General features: G+C 43.3%; 1 protein-coding gene across 2 annotated transcripts; it reads left to right on the top strand.

Moving 5' to 3' along the window:
• The first annotated feature begins 16,702 nt into the window (after positions 1-16,702).
• On the top strand, positions 16,703-23,202 carry PFN2 (profilin 2). 2 transcript variants are annotated; one of them, XM_064275593.1, is made up of 3 exons: positions 16,703-16,878; positions 19,487-19,679; positions 21,760-23,202. In XM_064275593.1, the coding sequence occupies exons 1-3, from the start codon at positions 16,747-16,749 to the stop codon at positions 21,855-21,857; spliced, it is 423 nt and encodes a 140-aa protein (XP_064131663.1). In that variant the 5' UTR covers positions 16,703-16,746; the 3' UTR covers positions 21,858-23,202. The 2 variants fall into 2 exon arrangements, with proteins under 2 accessions (XP_064131663.1, XP_064131662.1); XM_064275592.1 differs by lacking the exon at positions 21,760-23,202 and adding an exon at positions 21,439-21,746.
• Positions 23,203-25,948: the final 2,746 nt, after the last annotated feature.

The following is a 25,948-nucleotide window of genomic DNA, read 5'->3' as shown; positions in this document are numbered from 1 at the left end:
CCTGGGGTCCCTGAGCCTGAGAAGCTCCTAGACCGGGGAAGATTGATGACAGGGACCTTCCGGGAGAGCCAACAGAGAGAGAAAGGCTCCCCCTAGAGCTGATGCCCTGAATTTGGACTTCTAGCTTCCTAAACTGTGAGGGAATAAACTTCTGTTTGTTGAAGTCATCCATTAGTGGTATTTCCATTAATAGCAGCTCGAGATGACTAAGACAATTAGGATATTGCTTTAGAATTTACTTTATAACTACTGTAATAAATCAGTGTTTGGAGACAGACAAAATACAAACAGAATAAAACATTTCTTTATCAAGAACCCCTGTAGAGTAGAATCTTGTCTCGCCTAGGAGATAGGTTCTAAAATCAATGTGTAATAGGAAAACCAATATAATCCAATTTACTCTTGAAAAAAATCACGTATTCTAGAAAGCACACAGTATACCTAGTTTTGTATACAATTCTTTGCAATGTACGCTCTGAAGCTATTTAACATAGTTACATCTGCAAAAACCTTCTCTCCAAAAAAGGTCACATTCACAGGTTCTAGGGTTTGGGATGCCGATTTTATCTGTGGGAGCCACCATTCAACCCACTATAACATGTTCTCTTGGCTGTAATCTTTACGAAGCAGATTGCCAGGTCTTTCTCCCATGGAGCTGTTGGGTGGGTTCAAACCACCAACCTTTGGGTTAGCAGCCGAGAGCTTAACTATTGTGCCACCAGGGCTTCTATACAGATAGATACAAAAATAAGTAAAGATGTGTGCAAATACATTGGCTGGTGTACATGCTTATATTTCCTAGCTCTATCCACGGCAAGAACCTGGAAGCACTGACACCCAGGTAGCAACAAGCACACCTAGCACCCAGACCTTGGTTTCTAAATACCATTCTCCAACGAACAGAACCAGTGTTCTTGGAGAAATGGTTTTCTAGAGCCGTGGCAGGGAAAATATGAGTTGGAGCATCTTATAGTTACAAAAAGTAAGGAAGTATCCAGAAAAGACAAATCTATAGAGATAGAAAGTAGATTAGTGGTTGTCTAGGGCTGAGAATGCGAATGGAGAACAAGTGCAAACAGGCATGAGGTTTCTCTTTGGAGCAATGAATATATCCTAAAATTAGGTTGTCCCGACAGTTGCACAGTTCTATAAATATACTAAACATCATGCTGATGTCATGCACACCTGATACGATGTGATGAAACCTCCTAAAAGTGAACATGTGCATCAACTTACAGTGGTTAATTTTTATGGTATACCTTAATAAAGTTGTTTAAAAAGAAGGAAATTCTCAAAAAAAAAAAAAAAGGGTAGAGTATGTTAAAGGGACACAGGAATCAGCTGAGTTTCCAACGACCAAAGCTGAAAAAACTCTTGAGCAGCTACATAAATAATGATAGTATTGGGCTATAACCCCCTCCAAAATAAAATAAATATTCATGAAACCATACTGATATAAATAAATAAGTGGAAAGGGACACCTCTTCCTTACAGAAGAATTGCAAAAACTAAATGTAGAACAAATTATGGAAATAGAAAATCATTTAATAATGACCATCACGTAACATCACAGTAATCATTACAAGCAAGATCCACTGAAGAATACTAAAACTGGTAAAACTTTTAGGAGAAATAAGATATTTTCATAGTCTCAAAGTATCTCCTCCAAAATATTTTTTATTACTGTGGTGGTTTTAACATGTATCTATAGTTCTTTCATATTCTTTCCTCCAGGAAAAAAAAAAAAGGAGCTTAATTCCCTCTGCCTTGAATGTAATTTAGGCTTTTAAACATCACAATGCCCAGGTCATACCTGAGAACAATTAAATCAGAATGTTTGAGGGTGAGATCTGGGCATCAGTAATTTTTAAAGCTCCCCGGGTAATTCCAATTGTTGAAAACTTGAAGTTTGATCATGAGCTCTTGTGCTCCTCTACAACTCATGGGGAAAGTTACCCTAGGGAGTGTAACTTTTCAATCCCTTCAACTGCTGAAGGTGAAAACTGGATGGTTCCCATCCCACACCAAAGTCAAAGGCAGGTGCCTTGGTCATGTTGATTCTGGGCCAGAGGGTCCAGCGCCATGGTGGAAATGACCCCTCCTGAGAAATACTTAGACTCATACTCCTATCTCCCATGACTTTTCCCACTCTGCCCCGGATCTTGAGCCCAGAGGTGTTTCCATACCTCTGTCTAACTAACCCCCACTTCCCACCCTCCCCATCAACTACACCCACTAAAAAAAGAAAGGAAGGAGTGAAAAGAAGACTTTTATATATTTGCAGACATAGTGTGGATAAAGAATGTAACTTTACTCAAAGCATTTAGTCTTTTTCCTTCGTTTTTGAGATAACCTCTAAAACCTTGAATTTCCCAGGTGACTGAGGTATTTTCAATGAGGTCTCCAGGTCACATCTGAGAGTTTATGTTAATAAGGTACCTCATAGGTGGGGGCTGGCCAGGCCAGAAAGATCCATTACAGGGTTATTAGCTAAACCTCAGGGGAAGGAGGCTCATACAATCAATCATGCCTACATAATGAGGCCCCAGTAAAGGTTCTGTGGGCTTCCTGGTTGGTGAAAGGCAACATTGCATGCGGGAGGGTAACATATTCCATTTTGGAACTCAGAAGCGGCATGGTGGGAGCTCTCCCAGACCTCACCCTATAAGTTTGTTCATCTGCATCATTTCTGCTATAAGAAAACTGTAATCTAAGGACAGTGTTTTCTGTGAGTTCTGTGAGTCATTCTAGTGAATTCTCAAACCAGAAAGAGTAGTGGGAGCCAGCAAGTCAGAAGTGAGGGAAGCCCTGGGGGCCCTAGAGCTTAGGGCTAGCGACCTGAGAGGGAAGTGGGAAAGCCCTGTATTTGTAGCCAGCAGGACAGAGCTGACAGTGTTGTGGGGACTTGCAGCCTTGAAGCTGGCATCTGAGGTCTTGGGCAGTCTTAGCGGTCAGGGGAACTATGCCCTTTAACTGGTGAGGGCTGACCTAGCTCCAGGTGGTTAGGGTCTGAGGAAGAAGTGCTGCATGAGCGACCAATGTCAGAACAGAGAACAGAATGGAAAATACACTGATTTATCTTCACAGTTTGGTGTCAGAGAAGTGGGATTTGATATCCTCACTCATAGGCAATCCCAAATATGTTGGGAATGCTTGAGTCATGTCAATGGGGTGAATACTTTTACCCAATCTTTCAGGAATACTCCAGCATGGAAATACTGTACTTAGAACAACATAATATCACCATGGGCCTCCCTGCCCTGTGCAAATATTAGTCCGTAACTGAAATGACCAAAACCAGATGTTTCATATCTAAAATGTTTTCTCACAGAGAGTTTCAACAGAAGTATTTTAGCTCTTCAGACACATCCAAATAAAATATTTGGTTTTGAAAGATTCTATTTTAAAAGTCAGTGAGCTGTGGCTTTATTATAATGGAAGCACAAATCGGGGACCCGTTTTCATCTCCTGTTTCTCATCTTGAGGCTGAGCAAGAGGGAACAGTGATAAAATTCTGAAGCATCATGATTCAGAGATGGTTTTTAAAAAGCGTGCCTCCCTCACATAATAAAGCTGAGAAACTCCAGTGACTTTGCTATAAGCCCTGCTTGGAAATGCCTCTCGTACTGGTTTGCATTATAAAACCAGAAGTAGCTTTTGATTAGAAAAATTGGTCCCTGGGATATAATAAAATCATACACGTAGCCAAATTTTAAAGTTATGTCTTCAGAGGAAGATGTATCAGGTTAAAAATGCATAATATTACCCAAGTATCAATATTATTAATATCGTACATTCATTTTACTTGGATCCACAATTAACACCCAGGGGATCAGCAGTCAGGAAATCAAAAGATGCGTTGCATTGGGCATATCTGCTGCAAAAGGCCTCTTTAAAGTGTCGAAAAGCAAAGTGTCACTTTGCAGACTAAGGTGCGCCTGACCCAAGCCATGGTGTTTTCAATCGTCTCATATGCATGCAAAAGCTGGATGATGAATAAAGAAGACTGAAAAATTGGCACCTTTGAATTGTGGTGTTGGCGAAGAATACTGAATATACCATGGACTGCCAAAAGAACGAACAAATCTGTCTTGGAAGAAGTGCAACCAGAATGCTCCTTAGAAGCAAGGATGACAAAACTACATCTCACATACTTTGGACATGTTATCAGGAGGGATCAGTCCTTGGAGAAGGACATCATCCTTGGTAAGGTGGAAGGCCAATGAAAAAGAGGAAGACCCTCAACGGGATGGATTGACAAAGTGGTTTAACAATGGGCTCAAGAACAATAATGACTGTGAGGATGGTGCTGGACCGGGCAGTGTTTAGTTCTGTTGTGCATAGGTTCACTATGAGTCGGAGCCGACTGGACGGCACTAACAACATATTCAAATAAGCCACAGGGAAAAATTTGGAAAGTTGACATATTCTATAATAATGCTTCCCATATTCTAATTTGCCGAAGAATCACCTGAGGATCTTGTTAATTCTGATTCAGTAGGGCTGGGGTGGGGCCCAAGATTCTGCATTTCTAACAAGCTCCCAGAACGTCTTAGTTCCCTACTGCTGCTATAAGAGAATACCACAAGTGGGTCGTTTCAAAGAACAGAAATTTATTTTCTCACAGTACTAGAGGCTAAAAGTCTAAATCAGGGTCTCTGCCATAGTGATTCCTTCCTTGTGGGTAGCCCTGGGCAATCCTTGGTTCCTTGCCTTGGAGATAATCCTTACATGGCCTCGGTCTTCCCCCACGTGTGGTATCTTCATGTCTAATCTGCTCTTTTTATAACTCCCACCCACAACTCAGAAGTGACTAAATTTAGAGCCTACTCAGTATGATCCAATTAACATGACAAAGAAAACCCTATTTCTGAACTGGATCACATCCACAGGCATAGGCGTTAGGATTCCAACACTTATTTTGGGGGCACACAATTCAATCCATAGCAAAGGGAATGCTACTGCTACCATTCTTTCAACCAAACTTTGAGTAGCAAGGTCTTTGAAAGGTTGATTTCCTCCCCCATTAGTCAGACCCGTAAAGATAACAGTTTTTACAGTTTTGTCCTTCACTAACATTTCCATCAGCTTTGAAGTCTTGACAGTTGCAACCTTCTATCTACTAGCCTTACCCTCCCGTCACCACCTTTTTTTGTGCACTTCTTAGGGGTCTCTTTGTAGACAAATTTTATACCACCACTTTTATACTTGATAAAACAGTTTATAAAGAAAAAAAAATACTGCATAAAGGTTACCAACTCTATTAATTAGAAAACAGACTTCTCCCCAGTGGACGCTAGGAAGTGTATCAATCAGATCACCCTAATGCAGGACGACCACCACTGTGAGAACCTCGAGCAGAAGTGATGGAAACTACCGTTGACTGAGTGCCTACTATGTGCCGGACATAATGCTTAGTGTCTTATTTGGGTCTTCCTAATTAATTGCCATGAAAACCCAAAGAGAATATATTTTATATATAATGTTTAATATATGCCGGGCATTGTTCTAAATGCTCTATAAATACTCTGTTCATTCTCATAAATCTAATTAAAAAAAAAAAAAAAAACCATTGCCATTGAGTCGACTCCAACTCATAGCAACCCTACAGGACAGAATAGAACTGCCCCACAGAGTTTCCAGGGAGCACCTCATGGATTCCAACTGCCAACCTCTGGGTGAGCACCCATAGCTCGTAACCACCACTATGCCACCAGGGTTTCCAAACCTACTAAGACTGGTGCTATCATTATACCCATTTTAAAGATGAGAAAACTAAGGCATAGAGAAGCCCAAAGTCAGCAGTCTGGTCCCTAAAAAGAAAAGGGTGCAGGTGAGAAAACTGAACTTGTCTTGGAACTCACAGAAACAAGGAGACGAGCATCAGAGCAAGGTCCGTTGGAGTCACAGTGCCCACTCATCTAACCACCCCACACTGCCTCTCTACACCAGATCTAACCACCCCACACTGCCTCTCTGCACCAGATCTAACCACCCCACACTGCCTCTCTGCACCAGATCTAACCACCCCACACTGCCTCTCTGCACCAGATCTAACCACCCCACACTGCCTCTCTGCACCAGATCTAACCACCCCACACTGCCTCTCTGCACCAGCAGGAAGTGCCAGCGTGGAGCACTCAGCTCCCAGTTCACCGATTTAACTGACTTCTCTCTCCTGAAGACTATTAGAATCTCAAACCATGATTTTCTGTGTTTAAAGAGTAGTTTTTAGATATTAGACAACGTCTGAAGTTTAAACCCTATATGTTAATGCATCTAGTTATAGAGGGGGCAGGGAAGAGAGGTGAACAAATACTTCAGCAGCAGAAACCAGGTCATCTTAGGGGATCCCCAGATTCCTTCTGTTCAAGGGATTCCTCCGACCCTCAGAGGAAACTAACAATTTAATTGATTCACCAAATATCTTAAACACATGTATAGTACTTAAAACCAAAACTTTTTCTAATCTCATCAGTACAAATTAGGAAACACTGATTTAGTGGTAAATTAACCTGTTTATATATTTAAAGTATAACTCTTGTATAGAGTATATAGTTGGGTCTTGTTTTCTTTTTTATTTTTCAATTTGCCCTGACAGTCTATGCCTTTTAACTGGGGTATCTAATCCATCTGCATTTAATGTAATTATTGACACAGTGGGATTTAGGTCTCCATTTTCCTATTTATTTGTCCCATCCTCTGTTCCTCCTTTTTTGCCTTTTTTTTTTTTTTTGAGTTAATCAAATATATTTGAGTATTCATTACTTTTTTATTGGTTGCACTAAGGATTACAATATGCATCTTATCACAGTTTACTCAGAGTTAATATTGTATCACTTCACTCAAAATATAAGAATATGCAACAGTATAATTCCATTTATGCCACCCCATCTTTATGCTATTATTGCCATATATTTTACATTTATTAACATTAAAAATCTTAATCAGTTATTTTTTAAACAAATTAAAAGAAAATAAAGGTAGTCTTTTATCCAAATATTTACCATATCCAGTGGGTTTTTTTTAGTGGTCTTCATTCCTTCCTATAGATCAAATTTCTGTTTGGGGTTGCTTTCCTTCAGCCAGAAGGACTTCCTTTAGTATTTCTTGTAGCACATGTTTCTTAGTGACAAATTCTCTCAGCTTTTGTTTATCTGAAAATACCTGGGTTGACAGTTTTATTTTCTTTCAGCACTTCGAAGATGTCATTCGATGGTCTTCCAGCTTCCTTTTTTTTTTTTTTTTTCTTCTTGTTCCCTGTATGCAATGTCTTTTTTCTCTGGCTAATTTCAAGATTTTCTCTTCATCTTTTAACAGTTTGATTATGATGTTACTAAGCATGGTGTTCTTTATATCTATCTGCTTGGGGGTTTGTTGAGACTCTTGGTTCTCCAGGTTAATGTTTTTCACCATTATTTCTTGAAATTTTTTTTCCGTCCCATTCTCTATTTGCTCTCCTTAGATTCCAACTACACTTGTCAGACTTTTGATATTACTCCAGAGATCACTGAGACTGTTTATTCTTTTTTCAATTTCTTACACCCTCATTTTTAGATTTGGTGATTCCTACTGACCTGCCTTCAAGTTTACTGGCCTTTATTGTTCTATTTCCAACATGATATTAAGTAATTTTTTTCAGATATTGTACTTTTCAGATCTAGAATTTCCATCGGATTCTTTTTATATAGCATCCTTTTTTTTGCCGGTATTTTCCACCTATACAATTATTATGACATCTTTCCCTTCAGGTCTTTGTACACGTGTGTAATAGCTGCTTCAAAGTCCTTGTCTGTTAATTTCAACATTTAATCCCATGGTTAGCTTTCACTGACTGCTTCTTCCCTTAACTATAGATCATATTTTGCTGTTTCTTTGCATGTGTTACTGTTAGCAATTTCTTGCCTCTTAACTCCAAATTCACGCTTCAATACTTGCTCTGTGAAAATAGGTTGGACTCTTTAAGCATTTCTCCTATATAGTGACCCTGATGTTAAGCTTCATTAGTAGAGGGTACTTGGATGTCTATTTCAGAAAGAACGGGGCTTCTCTTCCTGGCTCTGGTATGATGCATTGTTTTTACTTGCTCCTGTTGCAGGGCCATCACCACACGTGTGTGAAGACAGCCAGTGGTGTCCTGCCTCAGGTGTGCATCCACGGCACACAGTCCCCTGGTGACCTTGCAGACTCATCCCAGCCTGGTGACCATTATCTGTGGCCTTCCTGACATGAACAAAGGTGTGCTCCAGGTCTTGTTCTGTAACGTGTCCCAATTCCCTTCATGCAGCTGCTCACAAGCCACAGCTTGCCTGCACCCTAGAGGATTCTTTTTGAAGAAATTAACTGATTTTCATTATGTCATATAACATTCAGGTCTGGAGACTGAGTGTGCCCTCATAGTTCCCTAGTGAAAAATCAACAGATTGCGTGAAATATGTTAAGTATTAAATATTCTAAAAATAAGATTTCAACTAGGAAAAAGGGATGTTTCCAATTTGACAAAAACATTCTCCTTTCCAAAACTGGGCAGATTATGGCATGAAATACTATATCTTGATGAACATGTTGTTAGATGCCATCAAGTCGATTCCAACCCATAGTGACCCTATGTACAACAAAAAGAAACACTGCCTGGTCCTGCACCAACCTCACAATCATTGCTAGGTTTGAGCCCATTGTTGCAGCCACTGGGTCCATCCATCTCATTGAGGGTTTTCCTTTTTTTTCTCAGACCTTCTTCTTTACCAAGCATGATGTACTTCTCCAGGGGCTGGTCCCTCCTGATAACATGTCCAAAGTACATGAAACAAAGTCTTGTCATCCTCGCTTTCAGGAAGCATTCTGGCTGTACACTTTCCAAGACAGATTTGTTCATTCTTCTGGCAGTCCAGGGTATATTCAATATTCTTTGCCACCACATAGTCCAAAGGCATCAGTTCTCCTTTGGACTTTTTTATTGTCCAGCTTTCTCATCCATTTGAGTCTGACTGAAAATACCAAGGCTTGAATCAGGCACACCTTAATCCTCAAGGTAACATCTTTGCTTGATAACACTTTAAAGAGGTCTTTTACAGCATATTTGCCCAATGCAATACGTCATTTGATTTCTTGGCTGCTGCTTCCATGGGTATTGATTATGCATCCAAGTAAATGGGCATCATACATGAAGAAAGAAAAAGGTCACTAAAAAGACAAGAAAAAAAAAGACCGAAGCGGATGTCAGAAGAGACTCTGAAACTTGCTCTTGAACATAGACTAGTTAAAGCAAACAGGAGAAATGTTCACGTAAGAGATGAACAGAAGATTTCAAAGGGCAGCTCAAGAAGGCGAAGTAAAGTATTATAGTGATATGTTTAAAGAGCTGGAGTTAAAAAACTGAAAGGGAAGAACATGCATGGTACTTCTCAATCTGAAAGAGCTGAGGAAAAAAATTCAAGCTCTGAGCAGCAATATTGAAGGACTCTATGGGAAAAGGTAGAATGACGCAGGAAGCATCAAAAGAAGATGGAAGAAATACAGAGTCACTGTACCAAAATAATAATAATAATAATAATAATAAATTGGTCAGCGTTCAATGGACTCTTTAAAATTCCATTTATTAATAGTCCTGAATACAACCTTAGTCTTCTACTTAGTCTTGTTTCCTTACTCACCCCTCAAAACACTTACTTTCGACCTAGAGTTGGTATGATTATCCCAATCCCCACTCTTGCGTTTCTTTATACTTTGGTTCTGCTGTTGGGCTCTGTGGTCAATGTACACCCATTCATACCATGCGCCTGAACCTGCCTGAATTGGTAAGGCACTATCAAGCATCCCTCCGGCCTTTGAGAGTCTTGTTACGTACATAATTTGCTTCTTGATAAGAACAGGGCCGCTGCTGATGGTGGCGATGAAGACGGCAATGCTATTCAAATATCTAATGGCATTTTTTAAACACCTGTATTTTTTTTTTTAGTAAAGCAAAAAAGAAACTTTATTTGGCATATATTCAAAGAAGCAAAAGTAGGAAATGGGACAACCATGCTGCCAGAGCTAACGTCTGCCCAAATCCAAGGAAATATTACAGAGTAGGCAAGAATGGGAAGATGGACAAGCATGCTGCTAGAGCCATGTCTGCCGAAGTCCAAGGACATCACAGTCACCGGTATATGTTAACATTACAAATGGGCATAGCCTTTGAAAGTTTCACCTTCTCACAGATTGGATAGAAACTGTGATCCAATTTTCCTTTCCTTTTATTATAACATTTTATCTGCCCAATAAATACCAAAGCTCTTGGCTAGCCTCCCCCCCCCCCCCCAAGTCTTGTCCTATGTCTCCCTTTTCTTACTCTGGAATAAACACCTGTATTTTATCATTAACTTTAATAATTGCTTTAGATGCAACATATCATCGCTCAATTTAAATTTTTAGTCTTCTAGTCATTGGTATGCTTGGGGACTCAAGCAATTTGGCTTAGACGTGAAATCTAAGCTTTCCTGGAGAAAAACAGGCTTTTTTTGAAGGAAATAACTACTTAATTAAATTTCATTGCTTGTCTTCTGGGACTGAGATCACGAAAAATTCCACTTTATATTTTGGAGGTGCTCTGACGGAGTGTTGCATTTAGCTCACATATCAGAAAACAAATAACCAGTGTTTTCAGAGGCTGTGTCTTCCCCTTGGAATTCTACAATGAATGTAAGTCATCTCTCAAAATCAAGTGTAACTTTCCTAGAATGAAGTGCTCCACGTGCGATTCCAGAATCCTCTTTCCACATCTGATGAAGCAGAGAAAGTGAGCCAAAGCTCACAGAGAATTCTCCACCATCTCATGAGGCATTTAGGGAGATACATGAAATCCTTAAAGGCTCCAGGACACTATTTAATGTATGGCTGCAACTACACCCGTGTCCCACGCATTGCGTCTGTCAGTTTGTTGTATTGTGGTGGCTTTCACATTGCTGTGATGCTGGCAACTTTGCCACCAGTATTTCAAATACCAAGAGGGTCACCCATGGTGGAGGTTTCAGCTGAGCTTCCAGACTAAGGCTGACTGGGAAGAAGGACCTGGCAGTCTACTTCCAAAAAAATGAGCCAGTGAAAGCCTTATGAATAGCAGGGGAACACCATCTGATACGGTGCTGGGAGATGAGCTCCTCAGGTTGGAAGGCAGTCAAAACACAACTGGGGACACAGTGGCTGTAGTAATGGGCTCAAGCATAAAAACAATTGTGAGGATAATGCTGGACAGAGCAGTGTTTCATTCTGTTGTACACAGGGTCACCATGAGTCAGAACCGACTCAAGTGCATCTAACGACAACAACAATACCAGTAGAGCACTCTTCTATGATATGGTCAATTCAGTCATGATTATAACAGGGATGAAACAAATACATAAGGTTTCCTTAACTCATTATAGAAAAACAACACTGGATAAACCAGAATACCGAGGCACCTGAGGTGGAGGAGGAAAATGCGTGTCTATAAGTTGGAATCAACTCAATGTCAACAGGTATGGGTTGTAGCAGTTCGGATAGGTTGCACTTAACAGAAGTTGATTACAGAAGTTTAACCAAGTAAGGAGTTCATTTGTCCCATGTAAAAAGAGTCTGGGGCTAGGCAGTGAAAGGCTGGTGAAGCCACTTGAGAAAGCAGGCCCCTTCTCCCTTCCTGCTCCACCATCTTGCCACAGTCATAAATGGCTGCTCTACCTCCAATACTACATCCCAATCTGGACAAGAAAGGGGACAGATTAAAGGCCACAAGTTTATGCCAGCTGACCTGTCCTTTAAGAAAAAAAAAAAAAACAGAATCAGAAGAACAACAGCTTTCCATGAAGCCCATCCAGCAACTTCTGTTTCAGCTCATTGGCCAATGGATCAGATGACCACCCTAGCTGCTGCGGCATCTGGAAAGGTATTTTAAAGTGGACTGTACCACCCCAAGCAAATGCATGATTCTGGGCAGGCAAACCAAAAGCACCTATTATATTTGATTAGTTGAATAAAATGCCACACTTTGTTTTCAATCTTGCTATTAGTCATTTTTCTAAAAATGTATCCATGCATTTCTATGTCTTCATAAGTCCATCATACAGTTCATAACTAGATTTCCTTTTAATGATTGTTTCTCAACTTACCCCATATTTTCAATAAGAAAAGGTAACATGATACATCCACTTGATGAATTATTGCAGTCATTAACAAACATAATGCAAAAGGTTCTCAAAGGTACCTCACAAAAAGAATATCTTAGTGACTAACCAATCTATGAAAAAGATGCTTACCTGATTTTTCATTGAGAACACGGAAATTAAAACCATGGTGAAATTACCACTACACACCCACAGAATGGTTAAAATAAACAGAAAGACAATACCAAGTGTTGAAGATACGGGCCATCTGAAACTCTGATATGTTACTGGTAAAATGGCATGACCTCTCTGGAATGTTGTTTGGCAGTATCTACTATTTACTAAACCTGTACCTAAGTGCCAGCAATTCCACTCCAAGGTCTATGCTTACCTGTGCTCACCGAAAGATATGCACAAAAGTCTCCAAAGTATCCAAATGCCACCAACCGGGAAACAGATGAATCAACTACAGTGTAGTCACACAGTGGAATATTATATAGCAACAAGAAGGAACACACTAGTGATAAAGAGGTCAGCAGTTAATGATAAAGGCAAAATTCATCAGAGAGAAAATGTAGCGACGTCAACTTGCATGCACTTAATTAGCCTCGAAACAGAAAGCAAAAATTCACAGAATTTCAGAGAAAAATTGACAAATTGAAAATTGTAGGTACTACTGTTCTTTCTTATAAAAATCATACATAAAATAAGCGAATAAACTCAAAAGGTGACATTTGTATTAGATTGCATGAATAGCTGTGATTTTTCTCTATTTTTAAAACTTTCTTGGCTGTTGTGGGATTACTTTTATAATGGAAACATTTTTTCCAAAAATGAAGTGTTGGAGTGAGTTTATTTAATTATGGTTTTATTATAGTTTGAGCAATTATATTCTACAGTTTTAGTTCCTACCACAATATGTATCAAGTTGAGTACATTTTAACAATAAGAACTTAATTTCTTGTTTCTTTATATTTTGCTGAAATATCAAATGATTTATTCATGGACTTACATGGCTCAGGCAGTATTTGACGTATACATTAAACAATCTGGTATGCTGAACTGTTTCCGTTTTACTAAATAAGAATAAAAAATTTTGGAAAGAATGCATAATAATGTACCCCAAATTTAAACATACTGATTGTTGATGGCTAGATCATTCTGGGTATATGTATCAACAAAAGAGCCACAATTTTTCTCAGCTTTTGCCCAGACGTTGCTATTATTGTTGAAAAAATTAGAGAAAAATGCTGTGTGTGCGGTCAAGTTGATTCCAGCTCATAACGACCCTAGAGGACAGAGTAGAACTGTGCCACCATGGCTCCTTTAGAGAAAGACACAGGTTGGTAACTCATTTTCTAATATTGTTACCACTTTGCACTTGTTACCAAAACCAAACTCATTGCCATCCCTTTGATTCCTACTCACAGCGACCCTATAGGACAGAGTAGAACTGTTCCACAGTTTCCAAGGCTGTAATCTTTATGGAAGCAGACTGCCACAACTTTCTCCCGTGGAGCGGCTGGTGGGTTAGCAGACCTTTTGATTAGCAGCCAAGCACTTAACCACTGTGCCTCCAGGGCTCCTTTGCACTTAAGTTACAGGTTGGTGATTCTTTTTCCATAACTGATACTCCTTTGGACTTAAGTGGAGCCCTGGTGGCGTGGTGGTCAAACACTGGGCTGCTAGCCCAAAGGTTAGTGGAGAGTTGGTTTACGCCCACCAGCAGCACCGCAGGAAGAAGATGTGGCAGTCTGCTTCCGGGAAGATTACAGCCTTGGAAACCCTATGGGGCAGTTCTACTGTGCCCATAGAGTCATAATGAGTCAGGAATCAACAGGACAGGCAATGAGTTTTTTTTTTAATTTTGTTTTAACTTATATTGCTATTCTTTAGTCTCAGTATTCTACCTCTACGTATATTTTTTGAAACATGTTGTGGTAAGCAATAAGTTATATGAAATAGGAAGTGACCACTGTATAAACCAAACCAAATCCATTTCCAGCGGAGTGGATTCTGACTCACAGTGACCCTATAGGACAGAATAGAACTGCCCCACTGGGCTTCCAAGGAGCTAACAAATGGTAAATAAGGCACATTCCAGGAAGGAAACTGATCTGGCTCTAGGGAAAACAAGCACAAGATGATTTTATCTGAGTGCGAAAACAGACGGTAAATGGACTCTGAATATATAACATAAAAAAACTAAAGTGTAAAATTCAGTTAGTCTATTAAAAAACCAAACCCACTGCCGTGGAGTCGATTCCGACTCACAGGGACCCTTTAAGACAGAGTAGAACTGCCCCATAGAGTTTCCAAGGAGCACCTAGGGGAATCAAACTGCCAACCTTTTGGTTAGCAGCCGTAGCACTTAACCACTACACCACCAGGGTTTCCACTAGCCTATCAGGCAGAATATATTTTTCATAATTGTTTAAATTTTACTGTCATTTTGGGAAAATAACACTATGTTGGAAATGTAAAACAGTAATTTTAGAAGGTACTGTTACATTTTGAAAAATATAGAAAAAATAAAGACAGGAATTCTAAATCCTTACGAATGCTTTACCTGATGTGTTTTAGAATCTTTTGAGGTGTGTATTTTCTTATGCTGTTTAAAGCCAAGAATTAAAGAATAAAAATGAAATGTAGTTATTTCTCACTTTTTGCTGTAACAATAGTATAGTGTTCTTGGAATGAAATCTTAAAAACCTTCAGGCTATATTAATAAGTAAAACTCAATTTCAACGTACTTCTTTAAACTATCATCACTATTATTTTTCTTTTCTGTCATTACTTTTTGATTAAACTTGTTGATTATATACAAAGTGCCGAAATCATAAATGTACTGCGTGATGAATTCTCACAAAATGAATATATCCGTGTTAACAGCACCCTGTAACTATTAACTTTTAAGGTGATAAAATGTTAGAATAAAATTCTAAAACCATCATCAATCACAAAAAGGCAGAGGAGTTAACAAGACCAAGTAAATGTAATTAAATCAGGTGGAAGGAACACTTGCAAAAATGAAACATTTCTGCACACATTTCATACCACCTAGGTATTGTCTTCAGAACATGAGAAAATACAGTCTCAATCTGATAGGTCCCTGATTTGGGGTTTAACCTACTGCTTTTTTTTTTTTTTTTCCTTCTCCCTGCAGTAGCTGGACATTTCAAAGCCAACAGGAGAAAAACACAAATTTCAGAACCTATTAGATGGACTACCAACGTTCTTTTCTTCCTTCTCCCGAGCTACATTCTTGTAATTCTCCTGTCACAAATGGTGACCTTACACGATAACTTTCAAGTTCAGAATCAACTTTTCAACGTTTTAAAGTTGTTCTCTTTCACTGGCACGTGAAAACTGGTGCCATGGTTGTGGGACGTCGCTGAATTCCGCGTCTAATCGTAGCGAAGACGACGAGAGGCCGTTCCCAGGGGCTCTGCCCACCGCTAACCTTGTAAATACGAGCCTTTCTCAGGTCTGGGTCCTGAAATTATTTTACCCCTCAAGAGCAGAGAAGTCGCTATGTTCATTTAGTGGGTCCTTTCCTAGATCTTTATTCTTTGTATTTTCAGCCATTCCCTCGGCCCACCCGTATCATTCTCCGTTTCCAAAAAACAGTTTATATAGGTCGCTATTGGCTTTGTTCGGAATTGACAAGTTATTCGACCACAACTGACTAGTAACATCAACAGGGCTCTTCCTGGCAAAGAATCTCAAGAACGCGAGGCCCCTTTTACCTAAAAGAGGCAACAATGAAGGACCCACAAAACTCAGCAGGGTCCCCAGGAGCCTCCACGCCTGCGCCGACTGCAGCTTTCCGGGGCGCCCGCTGGGTACCTTTCTGAGCGAGGAGCAGAGGGATCTGGGAACCGGGTCCCGCGGGGGACGCCTAGGGGCGACCCTGCCGCCAGCCGCCCCACCACAAAGGAGCGTAACCGCCCCGCATCGCGTCGCCAGGGCAACGCTGCAACCCGACTCTGACGCTCAAGAGCCCGCATCCCGCACCGCCGCGCGCGGGAGGGCGGTACGGCCAGGCCCGGCCGCGGGGACTCCCGGACATCCCTGCCGCCGCCGCAGGTGCTGACCCCGGGGCGCTGAGGGCAACCGAGGGGACGCCCCCGCCGCCCCGGCGCCAGGCTCGGCCGCCGCCAGCGACCCCGCGGACGCCGCCTGCACGTGGCGGCCGTGATTGTCCCGGGGCGGTATCCCTCCGCGCGCCGCCAGCCCCCTCCCTTCCCGGGACCCTCCGTGTCGGGGCGCCGCGGAAGGATCGCACGTACGCGCGCGCACATCCCGCCGCGGCCGCGAGGGTTGAGGGAGCCGCGGGAGGAGCAGGCGCGGCCGCTGTCGGCACAGCCACTCCGCAGCCTCCCGCCGCTGGTTAGTCAGCCCGCGGCTGCGGCGGGCGGACGGCGGGCGGCCGAGCCGGGCGCGCCCGCGGCTCGTCCCTCCCCGGCGTCCCCGCGTCCTCCTGCCGCAGCTCCTCGGGGAGGGGGGCGGTCGGTGCCTGCGCAGAGCCGCCTCCTCCCCGCCCCCGCCCCGCCCCCCCCGCCGCCGCCGCCGCCGCTGCGCTGCTGCTCCTCGCCGTCCGCGCTGCAGTGCGAAGGGCTCGAAGATGGCCGGTTGGCAGAGCTACGTGGATAACCTGATGTGCGATGGCTGCTGCCAGGAGGCCGCCATTGTCGGCTACTGCGACGCCAAATACGTCTGGGCCGCCACGGCCGGGGGCGTCTTCCAGAGCATTACGGTGAGGACCGGCGGCAGCCCGGACCCGGACCCCAGCAGGGCCGGGCGTCGCAGCGCGGGGCCGGCCGGGAGGGCCGCGCCGGAGGTGTGCGAGGCTCGGGCGCCGCGCATGCAGCCGCGGGGCTGGGGGCTCGGGGGCCGGGGTCGGGAGGGCCGTGCCGGTAGGTGTGCGAGGCTCGGGCGCCGCGCATGCAGTAGCCGGGCTGGGGGTGCGGGGGCCGGTGCCGGGGCCGGGAGGGCCGTGCCGGCAGGTGTGCGAGGTTCGGGTACCGCACATGCAGCAGCCGGGCCGGGGGTGCGGGGGCTGGAACCGGGGTTGGGAGGGCCGTGCCGGCAGGCGTGCGTTGGGCGCCGCGCGTGCAGCCGCCGGGCCGGGAGTGGGGAGGCCGGGGCCGGGAGGGCCGTGCCGGAGGTGTGCGAGGGTCGGGCGCCGCGCTTGCAGCTGTCGGGCCGGGGGTGGGGAGGCCGGGGCCGGGAGGGCCGTGCCGGAGGTGTGCGAGGGTCGGGCACCGCGCGTGCAGCAGCCCGGCCGGGGAGGCCGGGGCCGGGAGGGCCGTGCCGGAGGTGTGCGAGGGTCGGGCACCGCGCGTGCAGCAGCCCGGCCGGGGAGGCCGGGGCCGGGAGGGCCGAGCCGGAGGTGTGCGAGGGTCGGGCGCCGCGCGTGTAGCTGCCGGGCCGGGGGTGCGGGGGCCGGGGCCGGCGGTCGCCCGGGCTGCGCGGACAGGCGGGGGCGCCGGCGAGTCCCCGAGCGGGTCGGGGTGCCGGGGGGGAGGGGGCACGCACCGGCCGGGCTGGGGACGCCTTCCCCCCCCCGGCGCGGCGCCCTCGGGTCCCCTACAAGCCCGGGGTGGCTTTGCACGTCCGGGGGGGAGGGGGGGGGACGCGGGGGTCGGGGTTCCGGGCCGGGGCGCCCCGGGCCCGGGCGGGGTCCCCCGGTGGCCGGGTAGCCCCTCGCTTAGCGGACCTCGCGCCGCGGCGGGCTGGGGGAGGCGGCGGCGGCCGGGGCCCGGGATCCTCGAAGCGACTTGGCGTGGACGGTCGGAGCCCTGCACGCCGAGCACGTAGGTGGGGCCGTGAATCCCGACTGGGGCTCCGGGTGTATAGGTTGTTTTTTAATTCTCCAAGATGGCGAACTGCCATTGATTTCTTTCCTCCTCCCGCGGAGCCTCATCGATACGCCGTTATCCTCAGTTACGCAACAGAGCTCCGGAAAGGGGGTGCTTGGACGGGGGGCTTCAGTCATCTGGGAGCCCGGGGAACACCTTACTGCCCCCAGTCCCTCCCTCCTAAGTCAGGGCTTTAAAGGAGCTCATGCAGGTTTATGCTTCACCCTGCCTGCGCTTCTTGTGACTTGATGGTTGTGACTTGGCTGCCCCATGTTTGGGGGAATATTTGTCACTAAGCCTCCGGATCTGCCTATTGTGTCGCCTGTTTCTGCCCCAGGCTCGTCCTAAAATTGTGACGATGGTGTCAAATAACGGGCCCATTTCTTTCATTTCTTAGTCTCCATTCTCCGTTCCCAGCAAACACCAAAATTCAGGTCCCCCTTAACGGGTGCCACTTATCCTTCCTTTGCTGCTTCACAGGGTTTAAGGTCTGATTGTGTAGACCTCCGCCTTTGACACGAGGACTGTCGGGTCTCCTGTGCCCGTAGGGAGCTGCAGTTCTCCCGGAGGACTGGCGTCTGGCGATCAACTTTTCCTGCAGTCCTCCTGTCTTTGTGTGGGAGCTCCCGCTGTCTGGCTGGGGAGATGGCCCGAGTGTGCTTGGAAATGGCTGGGGCCTGCCATGACTCTGCAGTTCTGATGGGGGCGACGCCTTCCTTCTTATTCATGGAATGTTAGCATGCTCCTTCTCTCCTTTCCGGTCCTGGGGGCTACCTCGGCTTCTTCCCCATCTCCCTCCATCATCTCTCTTTTATCGTCACCTCCTGCGGCGCTTCAGACCGAATCCTCCTGTCCTTTGCCGGGAAAGAAAGCTGATTACTGAAGTGGGAGGGGAGGGGAAGGGAGGAGAGAGTAGTGGTTAGAAAAACAGCGACGAGGGAAATACGAATTTGGAGAGGCGCTGAGGTCAAGCGATAGAAGCTCCTATTGTGGGGGATATTTCAAGCTCTCCAACGGAGAGAGGCAAACAGATCTCTAGAGCATGGGCTTTATTTCGGGAGACTGTCAAGCAACTTTAAATTTGGTGCAACATGATTGAGTGTAGTGTGACCGACAATGATAGACAAACTGTTGTTGAAAGCTTTTGTGGCTGAATCTTTACCGTTACACAGACACCTTCAGGCACCACCTCACTTGATGTAGTTTGTAATTCTTAAGTTTGTGGAGGGTCAACTACCAACTAGAGAGATTCTTTGTATTGACTGGTCTTTAGCTAGCAGACCATTGTTAACTGTGAAATCTGAACTACTGTAAAACATGTAACCAGGTAGGACTAGATAATTTTTTAGAAGACCGAACCTTGGTTTTGCTTTAGTGAAATGTGGGTGTCTTGTCGCAGTAGAACTTTGGCACACCATCCTTCCTGTTATATTGAGGCCTGAAAGGAATTAATTACAACTTCATGTTTTTTGTCTGTCTGTTTTTGTTCTTTTTTGGGGGCAGCCAATAGAAATAGATATGATTGTAGGAAAAGACCGGGAAGGTTTCTTTACCAACGGTTTGACCCTTGGTGCAAAGAAGTGCTCGGTGATCAGAGATAGTCTGTACGTGGATGGTGACTGCACAATGGACATCCGGACAAAGAGTCAAGGTGGAGAGCCAACATACAACGTTGCTGTCGGCAGAGCTGGTAGAGGTAAGCAGGGTGCTCTGTTGGAAAACTGCATGCCACATTACAACTTACTGAGCACTTCCGTTCACATTTTGTATAAAAGTGGTAGTCCGTAATGGCGACTAAGGTGGTTTTTGTGAACTGCCCAGCACTGAAGAGAGGCACTGCTTTAGCTTAATTCTGTAGCAGCTGCACGTAAAGCCTAGCCTTTTGGGTTGATTTTATTCTCAAAGAAAACGTCCATATCCTGCCTTTATTGTCAGCGTCAGTAAACTTAAAATCTACACTTGTCTCTTAAGTTGCTTGACGTGCCAAGTGATGATCCCACACCTTCTCCATATCGTTAAGTTGTTCAGATCAAGTCCCTCTGCGTGTTTGAACTTTTGGATTTCTTCCTTTTCTTTCTTGCTTGTGTTTTCATCATTTTACTACTCAGTGTAAAGGAGGAAAAATGAGCATTCGTTCATTTTTCTATTAGGAACATTGCTGGGAAGAGAAAAATAGAGTGAGGGTTTTAAGTGAGGAAGTTGTCCATTTTCTGAAATATTTAAGTTGTTATTTAAATTATTTTCAAAGACTAAGTGTCTGAGATTTAGAAGGTAGGAAGTAATGCTTAGTTTGTATATTTGGTCCACAAACTCCTGTGTCTCATCAGTGTTGTCAGCCTTGCAGAAATTCTTCACTGAAGAAGTGCCACTGCTTTTTCAAAAGAAACTTTGTAGAAATTGAGGTTTATTATGGCATCTAATTGATTGACAAATACGTTTAAATGTATTAACCCGTGTAAATATTTTTAAATAAAAAGGGCTTTTGTAATCTCATATAGGCAGACTTGGCACGTCTAATTTTAAGCCCAGATCTGGCATATGAAGTGACCTGAAGCTGCCCTGGGCTGTAATTTAAAGCCATTGTCTTTCTTACCAGCTCCCTGCGACGTTACTCTTACTCTGGTATGAGTTTTTGCTTATAAATGTTTCCCCGTGACAGAATTAGATGGTTTTAAAACAGAAGACAAATCTCTAAACCTTAGGTGAGCACAAGAGACAAGTGTGGAACGGAAGCATCAGCCCTGTGACAAAACCAGAATGAGATTTCTGTACCCTGCGACACTACTGACACCTAGTGGCAGTGAATATAAAATGTCTGTGTTTTGTATTGCATCAGGGAGGAACCTGTTAGAAACAGTAAACCTGTTCAGGATTTTAGACCTTGATTAAAAACAAAGCACGCTGATGGTATCAGTAAGTACAAGCCTTAAATACTTTTAAACTTGACCCTTTCTGAATGGCTCTGAAAATGCCCTTTGAGATTTGATTTTGGTTTTGGTTTTCCTCTGGAAGTATTAGACACATTTAGTGTCCCTGATGAGTCTTAATAGTTTATACTCACCCAGCGTGTTCAATTTGTGAAGAATTTCGTAAATAATTTTTTTTTTTGTAACTTCTTTTGCGGCCAGTATTTGTCACATCAACCAGATTTTTTTTTCCTCTAGAGTAGAAGATAAACATTGCCCCCGCCCCCCGCCCAGCTAGTGTAAAGGTAGTTGTGTAGAGCTCTGCAGCTGTGTGGGTTGGGCCCCCAGGGTGCAGTCAGTAATCACTGTTGTGTCTCGGCATATTACCGGTTTGAGGGTTCTCCTTTTTGGAGGTCTAGTTGACTTCAGTGCTTGACAGTTCACGGAAACGAACTTAATATTAACGGATTAATCGGGGTTCTATCTGCTTAAAACTTATGTGACTTTCTTAACACTTCTTTTGAAACACTTTTCTTCTTTCTCTTTCAGTCTTGGTCTTTGTAATGGGAAAAGAAGGGGTCCATGGAGGCGGATTGAATAAGAAGGCATACTCAATGGCAAAATACTTGAGAGACTCTGGGTTCTAGCTGCTAGGCAGACTGTTAAGTATTAGGGGAAAATTGCTCGTAAACTTTCCTAGCTGTAAGCTTGAGTCTTAATTCTGGAAATTTTATTAGCAATGCAGGGTGATGGGGTATGAACCTGTGTCTCCTTTGTATCCCTCTGGTGGTGGGGAAAGGTGTCTTTCCTTCTGCCCTCCCCCCTTCAATCCTTCTGTTGACTTTTGTTTTGTTTCCCTGTGTACTCCAGCACTGGTTATAGTCATGGGCAAGGAAGGTGTCCACGGAGGCACACTTAACAAGAAAGCATACGAACTCGCTTTGTACCTGAGGAGGTCTGATGTGTAAGCAGCCTCTCCCCATCTGCCTAGCAGCTGTCTTCATCACCACCTCAGTTACGGTCACAGTGCTACCACACTATAGATGGCGGCTAGTTTTTCTTTACCTATTTTCTAATGTCACGATTCCTGTCTGCCCAGTGGATCATTTGTATGTTAACCACTGTATGTAACCAACCCTTATCTGGCAAAATAATTGCAGCACAATAATGATTTGCATGATACCTTGAAATTTGGGGGGGAGGGGGCATGCCAAGTTGGGCATCACTTTGTCTTAGCAATTTATGGGGTACGGATTACTAAAATAATATTAAGCAAGGTGCCGGTTGTACAATCTCTAATTTGATCAGTGTCTTTTCAGCACTTTGCGCATTTACTTGGCTCATTTAGTCTTTATTTTGTCGCGCATGGTTGGGAGGAAACGGTGCATGCGTCTTTCCTCCCCTTTTCTCTTCCCATCTCTCCCTTCGCACATAAGGTATTTGGTTTGCTTCCACCTTCTCTTACGCAGTGCCTGGTTTATTTAACCGATTAATAAATACCACTTTTGTTACTGTGCTATGAGAGCTGCGGTAGTTTGCTTTCAGTATTGTTGTTGCACTTGAGACAATATCTTTTTCATAGTGTCCCCAGGACATACGAAGAGTGCAACTGCAAAACGAGCAAAAGGCACTTCCTCCCGTGACCTCACAGTAACCATACTGATCGAACCCCCAGGGACATTCCATCATGGCAATAGCTCAGATTTTTGTTCCTGTCTTTTTCTTTGCACACCAGCTCCACTCTTTAGTCAAACTGTTAAAAAACACACACACAAAAAGGCTGCCATTGTGGACATTAGGTATCCCAAATAACCATCTGGAGTGTGTCCAGTTTGTTCTTCATAGGACCAATTTTTATTTGCAGCTTGAGTTTTTATATAAAGTTGCGTTATTGTGGACTTGGCTGTCTCGTGATGAATTTTTTTTCATATGTATTCTGTGCCATACTATTGTTAAAATGAACTGTTGCTATTGTGAGATGGATTTTAACTGACCTATTAAGGATTTTTTTCGAATGGCACTACTTTAGGGACATTCTAGTATTTGCTTCTATTGTTTGGGCCTTGTGGATAATGTACAGATTTAAAAACAAATCTCGTTGCTGATTTGTCCATTTCTTTCCCTGCACTTTGTTACATCTGGGATACAGTCTAACTCATCTGATTTAATATGCATTTAAAAAAATGCCATAACTATTAAACACCTTGTTTACAGACAGATGAAATAAATTTATTCCAACCAAATAATCTAGACTCTTGTTGTTTATGTAAATTGTCGGCTTACTGTTAAGGTTCGTTTTTGACACCGTGGGAGTATACAGAATAGGCTAAGGTCTGCACAAAAGCTTGTATTAAAAAAAAAGTCAGCTGATTGCCTACTTCATTTCAAGCAGTATCGATGAAAAATGAGTGGGAATTTCTTTTTAATGGGCTTTGATCCATTCAAAATGACTTCCAGTCATGTCAGGCTCATCTTCAGGCATATGAGAGGAAAACCGGCTTATGCTCTCATAAATACTTTCCTCTTGTTGCTGGTTTCTAGATGTAACATGTAGTGAGTGATAAGGGGCCCCAGTGCCAAGAAAGGTTTCTGCATATTGTGTATGCTTCTGTGTTGAAATGTCTTAGGACTTGAGATTTGGAGGCTGAAGTCAGCCAACTGGAATTGTGCCTCCTAAGAGCAGAAGACTTACTGCAAATAAGCCTGTAGTTTCTGGTTTGGGGTGTCATGTTGATAATGGCTGCCTCTAACAGTCCAGTTCAATCCCAGAGGTCCTGAGATCCCTGAGAAGTTTTAAAGTTTAGCAAGTAGGTAAGTTTAGTCTGTTGAGACACATCATTACCATGAACTGTCAAGCAGAGGCTCAGAGCAGAGGTGCTCAAAGTTACTGGGTCTAAGTGAAACCAGGGAGCTGGTTACAACGCAGATTCTGGGCTTTGGGGTTCCTGAAGGTGGAGATTTCTATAGGCCCAGTAAGTCCCTCTATAGAAACAATCGCCAGGTGACTCTTGAATGGCCTGAAATTTACCCTTTTAGGAGTGGTGGTTTAAGCAATAGGAATTAATCTCCTTACCTTACTTAGAATATACTGGGTATAACTAAAAATGTTTTCTTTGACGACATTGTCAGGCATTAGGACTTGTACAGGTGGGATGTAAAAGTATGGAAGATGGGATTCGGGGCTACTTTGGTGGTTGGGCAAATCCTGAATCATAAAACAACAAAAAGCAAATGGTATCAGCTTGTTGACCTACTATTAAGATCCCTACTAGCGACAAAAAGCTACAAATGAAAATTTGGCCGTTGGGTTGTGGTGATTTGAGATCTTATAGTAATGCACATTCATACTTTAGTTGTGAAGGGCTAATTAGGATGAATGACTACAGAAAGCAGTGACCAAAATTGTGAAACCCCTGCTGAACGAAAACCTGCTGGGAGGGGTGTGTGGGGGTGTGCTGGGCTTGCAGGTAGGGGAGCAGAAGACACAGGGTAACTACCACTAACAAGTAGTGAAACCAGCCATCAGCCCCCTCCCCTCCGTTTCATTAGCAAAAACAGTCAGGAAAACTAGACGTTATGCTTTGCGTATTTCTTAGTTCGTCTGCTTTAACATAAGAAAAGGGAGCTATACGAATTTATATACTGAAGGCCCACCACACAGTGTTGCTTATGACAACTCGGAAAACGTAACAAAGTTCAACTTTGAGGCATGTGGGTTGAATAAGAAGTGATTGTATATCCATAGGGTAAGTCATTGAAGAATGGACACGTGAAAATGCTCACCATTGATGTTATATGAGGATATAAACAGATTGTACATACAGTGTAAATACATTTATACAGCAGCGTAAAATACACACGTATTTTACATACATTATTTCTGAAGGCAGTATATCAAGATGATAAATTTATCTTTGGGGTAGGTTTCCAGGTGACTATAATTTGATTTCCAGTGTTGAATACTAATTTTATAATTGGAAAAATTTTAAATTAAGAAGTTTTTTTTTAAAAAATAAAAATTAAAATAGAATTTTAATTGTACTTAATGTCCCTATTCAGAAAGCTATAAAAGAACTTAAGTGAATACTAAGAGAACTAGTAACAATTCTAACCAGTGCTGTTAAGATACTTTATAAGATTTTTTACAACTAAAAATTATCATTTGGAGTTTCAAAAAGAGGTAGTTTTTGCCTTAGAAAAAGGAACCAGGACCTTGATGTGAATGGTGGATTTCAGGGCCCAGGGAATGTTAACATCTGATACCTCAGTACATACTACCACAGCTTGTAACTTTATTTTAAAATGTTTCTGTTTTAGGTGTGATGCTACTATTTTAGTTTAGTGACTACTCTGAAAGGGATTACTCTCTAGGCATGTGGGTGCCAGCGCGGAGCCCAGTGTCTGGTTCTCACACCCGACCTGAGGTTAAATGAAGTCAGACAGACAACCATACAGGATCAGAAAGGTCAGGCCGTACTTTGTTTAACTGCCATGGTAAACTGTCTCCTGAAAAGACTTCTCTAAAAGAAAATTGTTTGATATCCAGCTTTTCAGGTCTGTATTTTACAAAATAAAAGGGCACGGGTGGGGGGGGGGTGGAACGGTATTGGACAGTAGACGTTGAATTCAACCATTTATTTTCTAAAATGGAAATAACTTTTTTTTTTGCTGATTTTAAGTTTTTTTTTTTTAAAGAAATTCAGAAAGTGCAATTTCCAATCCTTCCTTTTTAAATATATATCTTTACAACAAAAGGCCCCTATACCTTGTACACTGATTATTGTGTAACATGCTTGTCTTCACTTTATATTAACAGTTGTTTTCCAGTCCTCTATAAGGGATGCACCATGATTTACAGCAGGGCACCACAGCGTACTCTATTGTGGGAGTCATTTTGGCTACAGCCTTTCTTAGGGGTTTCCTAATTGTGAGCAGTTACCTTGTATAAAACTCTTAAGATGATGTGTATTTATTTATCTGACCCCAGTCATAACCTGTAGAGCCCTTGCATATTAATAAGACTAATGAGGTAAGTAATACTAGAGTAGAACAAACATGC

The sequence above is a fragment of the Loxodonta africana genome, chromosome 23 (genome assembly GCF_030014295.1).
Source record: "Loxodonta africana isolate mLoxAfr1 chromosome 23, mLoxAfr1.hap2, whole genome shotgun sequence".
NCBI classification, from domain to species: Eukaryota; Metazoa; Chordata; class Mammalia; order Proboscidea; family Elephantidae; genus Loxodonta; species Loxodonta africana.
This window is presented reverse-complemented; position numbering and strand designations above follow the sequence as displayed.

Excerpts from the sequence above, each read along its gene's own strand:
- PFN2 (XM_064275593.1), top strand. The coding sequence starts at position 16,747 with ATGGCCGGTTGGCAGAGCTACGTGGATAACCTGATGTGCGATGGCTGC. Across the intron at positions 16,879-19,486 it reads GCGTCTTCCAGAGCATTACG|CCAATAGAAATAGATATGAT; the intron begins GTGAGGACCGGC and ends TTTTGGGGGCAG. Across the intron at positions 19,680-21,759 it reads TGTCGGCAGAGCTGGTAGAG|CACTGGTTATAGTCATGGGC; the intron begins GTAAGCAGGGTG and ends TGTGTACTCCAG.